Genomic DNA, 6600 nt, shown 5'->3' with positions numbered 1-6600 from the left:
CTCAGCTCTTAATGGCTCTGTTAGTTTACGTCATCATCTATAAGCTCACACTGTGGAACATGAACACCTGAGAGGAAAACAACCAAATATATTCTCCAGTCCAGCAGAACCAGGTTTTAAAGCAACACACAGTGATTTCAGATCTCTGGCTCTGGTAAAGTTTTGTGGGCGTTTGTCAGATTTTTATAGATGATATTTATTCTCTAATATAAATCGTGTCGTCGTATTGAGACATTCAGTAAAATGAAAAGGGAGATTAAAAAAAACATTTACAGTAAAAAGACAATTTTAAACAATCAGAAAATAATCATTAATCGTAAAAGTAAATTCTCTTCACTAGATTCATATACAGATAAATTATGTCTTACTCTTATTGTCTTAAAATAAAAGATTTTAAGCTCTTTAAAGTTTAGTTTGATCATTAACACTTTGACAAACATGTTGACAAACTTCACATTTATCCATTTACACATTTTATTTATTTTATGTACAGTAATTCATCATATAAGGAGTTATATTTCAAAATCATATGCTTTATCGATTTAGGGAGGAAAGTGATTTTCTAATGTATCAAGACGAATTAACTCGACTTTCAAAAGACTGAATAATTATCGGTTTCATTTAAAAAGAAAAGAAAAGTGTAGTTAATTGAATAAAAGTATTTATCTGACCCTGGTATGTTTACATGCCACAGCCCTTCATCATCTTCATATTGTCTCTCAGAGAGTGCAGTATGTGTGCACACACACACACATACGCTCCATCCATGTAACAGCACCTACATTTCTACATGTGAAACTTCCCTTGATGTGACTAATGGGTGATTTCTGTTCAGAGTAACAGTTTGTTTACTTCATTAATTACGTTCTAAATGCAACCTGATAATAATAATAATTCTCTACGTCACTGAAAGTTAGAAGAATTAAATACTGGATTCAAAGATTTTAAAACGAGAAGCAGCATCACAATAAGAATATCTGTTTAAAAGGATAAATTAATATTAAACTGTAGGTTTAATGATTGAACATTTTTCTTCTTTCACTTCCCTCCGCTCTGCAACTTTGCACTTTTAATGTATTTCACTGCCATTTGGTAAAGACAAAGCAAAATTACATTAATTTAACACGATACACATGAATACACATTTAAATTGTCAAGTTCCACCTTTTAATATTCAGAGCAACAAAGGAAGTTGTTTATTTCAAATGTTGCTGGTTAATCATCTTTTCTTATATATTAATATATAAGATGCATTAACTGGAGATAATACTGACCATGAATTAATCCAACTTCAAAATCATTCCACAGTCTTATGTAAAACTGTGTATTTTTAATCATTTACACTTGTCCCGGTGTGTGTGTGTGTGTGTGTGTGTGTGTGTGTGTGTGTGTGTGTGTGTGTGTGTGTGTGTGTGTCCTCCATCCTTCAGTTTTACATCTCATTATATTTCAGTTATGACCTTTGTGTCGCCGCGACTCTGTTCTGTATTATCATTGTTACCAGTCTCTGTTGTTTTCATGGTTCGCTGTGATAATTTCTTCATTTCTCTTCATGGTTTCTGTTGCACGTCCATCCAGCCTCCTCAGTCGTTCCCTCACTAACACACATTCCCCCAATAAACCCTGTCAGAACCAATCAGTGCACTCTGTCTGTCCATGTGTAGTTATAACTTCTCTCCACATACACTGTTGATGTTTTATTTTTGCATGCTGTCATCATCATTAGCATTTCAGTTGCATTTTCTGTCAGTGTTATATTTCTTCATCTCATGTTCTTCACCGATTTTCATCCTGGGGCTTTATTTAAATAAGTGTATCTTATATATATATATTATGTTTACTTGTGTTATAACCAGGTTTCATTGATGGATCAAAACCAACAACATGAAAGTTGAAAATAATGATCAGAGAGCCATAAAATAACCTTCATCACTAGATAGAGTCACAACATATCTTCATTATTTTACCATTAGTTTGTTTTTGAACAGGGCGGAAACTAAACAAACTGTATGTGCTGCTGTTTCCTGCCAAAGAAAAATTCATTGTAAGTCGGTACAAGTCGCAGTTAAGACGACAGGTTTAACATTTAAAACGTTCCAGTAACGATAAAAATAAACTACACTACAGTTTCTTATGGCTCTTTTAACTGCAGTCATGTTGGAAATCAGACCATGGAATTTTTCAAACAATTGATTGTCCAGCAGCCAGAGCATCGATCATTTAGATAATTCATCATGAATCATGATCACAAACTGTCGTGAAACCACAACTAATCCGGCAGCAATTCGATCCGATTCTGAAACGAGTTGGGTGCGACCGATCAAGTGTAATCCAAACGGCATCTTTCCCCATCTCATCTGTTACGTTTCAGAAATAAGATTTTACTTACGACAAATCCTAATAAGGAAAAACTAAAGTAGTGATCATGTGTTATACAGTAGCAGTGCTCCATCAGCTTTGATATGAAGTAAATGCTGCTGTCTTTGGCAGGATTTTTTATCTGAGCACATACAGAAGTGTACAGTCCGCTGTTTGCTAAAGATAAACGCTGTGTATATAGAAACATAAGTACCGAGAATTTAAGGTCAAGGTCTGTCTGGATTTCTACAGTCCTACTCAGTATTTCATGGAAAGTACTGGTCTTAAGTCACAGCTCCTAGAACTGGTCCCAGGATTCGTCCTTTAACAAGCAAACATCTCTAAGAGCTTCTAGTGTTTGACAAACTTCCTCTGAAGCTCCAACCTTTGATCAGCTGTCTGGAAACGTTCTCAGAGTTGTGTCCAACCTTTATCAAGCTTTAAGTCAAATCTCTCAGGAGTAGTTCAGCCCTTAAATCTTCCAATGAAAGCGCTTGGTCCAGGTCTCGCCAAACTTCAAAACAAAAGCTCCCAGGATTGGTCCAGGTCTCACAGTCCTTCAGTTAAAGCTCCCGGGATCGGTCCAGCCCTCTGAACTGTTCTCAAAAAGAGCGTCCAGCTTTCGTCCAGCCCCTGAAGAGCTCAGTGACGGGGTAATAAACATCCGCTTGGAGTGGGTGTGGTGTGGAAAAATAAAATCTGTTTTGATACTAGGCCAATCGCATCCTCCCCTCACCAATAATGACGCCCTGTAATGAGTTCCAAGCAATTTTGTGGATAATTGTTTGAGATTTTGTTTGTGTCTTCTCCCCCTCTGCTAGCTTCTCCCCTCTCCTCGTCTCTTTTCACACTGTCCACCATGTTGTGTGTTATGGAGTGGTGTCGTGATCAGTTCTGCATGTCCTAAAACCCGCAATCTGTTGCATGATCGTGACCGTGTTGGCTCTCTGTGCTGTTAATAAACAACGCAGACGTCTTTCTAATCAGTACTGGAATCCGGCGCTGGGCTCACATGATTCAATGTTATAATGCTTTAAAAAGGCCGATACAGCTGCAGTCAGTGGTTAGCTTGTAATGCTTTTAGGAGACTCAAGTTCACAAGAAGAAGAATACGATTTGGCAATTTCAGATTTCTGAAATCCAACAACTCGACTTTGACGTGTGAAATTTGTGATTTCATTCAGATTTAAAGCTCCATGTTTCTTCTTCTTCTGTGTTTTATTTGAAGTGTTGATCCATCAGAAGATATAAAAACCATCTCAGTGTAATTTTACATCTCCTCTCTCAGGCTTCTCTCTGCAGCTCTAGTAACAACAGGTTGGTGAGCCAATCAGAAGAGACTGATTTTACTGTTGCAGATTGAAGTCGGTGCTTATTATTATGAACAGAGGGTTCAGACTTTGTGGTCACTCGGATGGTGAGTTTAGGGAGTTTCTCCACAGCCTGTGATCGCGCTCCGCTCTGCATGCTGCAGCTCTGATAACTCTGATCTACAGCTTCTGTGTGTCTGAGATGATTTAAGACGAGCGTCTCCATCCACAGCCCTGCTCTGACTCTCTCCTCTGTCTCCAGGAGAACGTCGAAGGGGGCGAGGTGGTGAACGGGGTGTCGGAGCCCAGCCCCGCGGGGTCTCCCGGGGCGTCCCGCAAGGGCAAGCCCAGCCAGGCGGCGACTCTGCCGGCCAAAAGCCAGCAGGACGTTTCCACGTCCCAGCTGGAGGGCTTCCTGCACCGCAAACACGAGTGGGAGGGGCATAACAAGAAGGCTTCAAGCAGGTAAGACTGGTTACCGTCTGACTGCAGAGAAACAACACAACCAGGAAGTTTGGACAGGAAGTGACGGTTGCTGTGTGCCCCCCCCCCCTCCGCAGGTCGTGGCACAATGTGTACTGTGTGATCAACCAGCAGGAGATGGGTTTCTACAAGGATCAGAAGAGCGCCAGTCAGGGAATCCCCTACCACAGCGAGATCCCCATCAGCCTGAAGGACGCCGTCTGCGAGGTGGCGCTGGACTACAAGAAGAAGAAGCACGTCTTCAAGCTCAAGTGAGTGTGACAATGAGGATGATGATGATGATGATGGAGACTCTCTCGGTCGTCCACACAGATGAAGAAGATGCTTCTACCTGCAGAGCTTCATTCACAATCCTCATGTTTTTAAGTTTCCTCCGGTGAAACAGTCTGAACGTCCGTGTGTTCAGCAGCTGATCAGAGTTAATATTTAATATAGGCCCAGAAAACCTCTGGGCTGTTACCATGGTGACTATCACCTGAAGTGTCATTTAACCTGATCAAGCGTCACCTGTACGGACTGAAGTAAACTCGTCTGTAGATACGACTGTGACATGACACCCGTGAACTTCCTCTAAATATTCACACTGATCGTTGTTATTGATCTATTCTTTAACTTGCGCAGGATTACTGACGGGAACGAGTATCTCTTCCAAGCCAAAGATGACGTGAGTAAAAACTAAATTCATTTTACGTCTCAATATTGTCATGCATCATGTTTTTATATTTACACTGGTTATAATTATTAAAGTCTTTCTTCATGTGTTTGTCTCCAGTAACATTGTTATATTTGTTCATTCATTATATTTGTCTTATAATTTTTAGTTTCTTTTTAATTCTTTATTTTATTGTTTTACTTTTAAATGTATTCTTAATCAATTAAACATGATTTTATGTTTTTTTAATTTTACATTTCTGTTTGAAATTTGTCAGAAAAATATGTTTTTATGTGGAATTTTATATTTATATTTTAGTTTTAAAGTATTTTTAATTTCACTTTTTAAAAAGTGCTTTGTTACATTTTTATTAATTGATTTGTTTTATTAAGATCTCCCAGCAGCATTTACTTTGTCTCCTTTTTATCATTCATGAACATTATATAAAGACTTTAGTCTAATATATAATAATATAATGTTGTTATAATCAGATCTAAGTATTTAATCTATTTATTGACTTAGTAAAACACAGCTGTAATAATATAATATATGTTTAATATAAGTTATAAATGTTTATATTATATCTGATCACAACGTTATCGTGAGTTATAAATCAAATATAAGCTGTTAATGCTGACACCTCCAGATGTGTCCAGGTGTGTCCAGGTGACACACCTGCTGTGTCCAGATGTGTCCAGGTGTGCGTGCAGCTAACCCCTCCCTCCTTCTCTTCTCTTCTCCAGGAGGAGATGAACACGTGGATCTCGGCCATCTCGTCCGCCGTGGCGGGAGAGAGGTCGGAGGTCACGCCCAGCAGCCATAGCACGCCCGCCCCCGCCGCACGCGCTCAGACGCTGCCGGCGTCCGTCGCCTCGGTGACGGCCGAGTCCAGCCCGGGCAAACGGGAGAAGGACAAGGAGAAACGCTTCAGTCTGTTCAGCAAGAAGAAATAGACGCTCCTCCTTCCTCCTCTTCCTCCTCCTCCTCTTCCTCTCTCCTCTGGTGCTGTTTGGGGTCGCTCCTCCTCATTGATCGATCTTTGGTCAATTATCTGTTGAAGATGTTCATGTCAGCTGATCGAGTTTTTGATTTAGAGCAACTGATGCGTCATAACTAAGAATTAATAGAATAAAATGTAAAAAAATAATTTACGTCTAAAGAAATTAAATCAAACGACGTCACAGTGTTTAACATCATATAACAAAGAAAACACTTTTTATCAACGTTTGTTTCTGTTCTTTCAGCAGCAGTTTCAACATTAGCAGTTGCTTTGTATAAATATAATCCCAAACAGCCACTCTTCTTCCTCTTCTTCCTCTTCTTCTTCCTCCTCTTCCTCCTCTTCCTCTTCCTCCTTTCTTCCTCCTCTTCCTCTCAAGGCGTGACTCCAGCATGCAAGCTCCGAGCCAAAACTCTCCACTCTGTGCCTATCAACCGTCCGGTCCGGCTCAGAGCTCCAGTCCAGCGCCAACACACACACACACACACACACACACACACACACACACACACACACACACACACACACACACACACCTCTGTGTCCTCGCTTCAGTTTTGAGAGATACGGAGCAGGAAACCAATAAAACCAGATCTGAGTGAAGGAAAAGATGGGGGGGGGGGGTGTTTGTGCAAAAGCTTCAGGCAGCTGCTGTCATTAAAATCAAACCAGAGTTTGCCGCTGAACAACAACAACAACAACAACACGACGGCGAGGAGTTCCCAGAATATTCCACTTTATTATTCTTATTGATATTATTTGTGTTTTCTATCTTTTCCTCATCACCCCGGCTTCTT

At 40.1% G+C, this 6600-nt stretch overlaps 1 protein-coding gene across 1 annotated transcript in view; it reads left to right on the top strand.

Moving 5' to 3' along the window:
• LOC111650876 (spectrin beta chain, non-erythrocytic 1-like) overlaps positions 1–6334 on the top strand; it is a gene marked incomplete at its 5' end in the record, with an annotated part of 19663 nt that extends 13329 nt beyond the window's left edge. The window contains 4 exons of the mRNA XM_023400823.2: positions 3931–4133; positions 4229–4402; positions 4773–4815; positions 5547–6334. Coding sequence (XP_023256591.1) covers positions 3931–4133; positions 4229–4402; positions 4773–4815; positions 5547–5756 — 630 coding nt within the window. The remainder of the gene's footprint in view (positions 1–3930; positions 4134–4228; positions 4403–4772; positions 4816–5546) is intronic.
• Between the last annotated feature and the right edge of the window lie 266 nt (positions 6335–6600).

This window comes from Seriola lalandi, unplaced genomic scaffold, assembly GCF_002814215.2.
Source record: "Seriola lalandi dorsalis isolate HSWRI2012SDOR001 ecotype SW California unplaced genomic scaffold, Sedor1 jcf7180002052974, whole genome shotgun sequence".
NCBI lineage: Eukaryota > Metazoa > Chordata > Actinopteri > Carangiformes > Carangidae > Seriola > Seriola lalandi.
The sequence above is the reverse complement of the archived record's forward strand: the minus strand, read 5'-3'. Positions and strand labels throughout refer to the sequence as shown.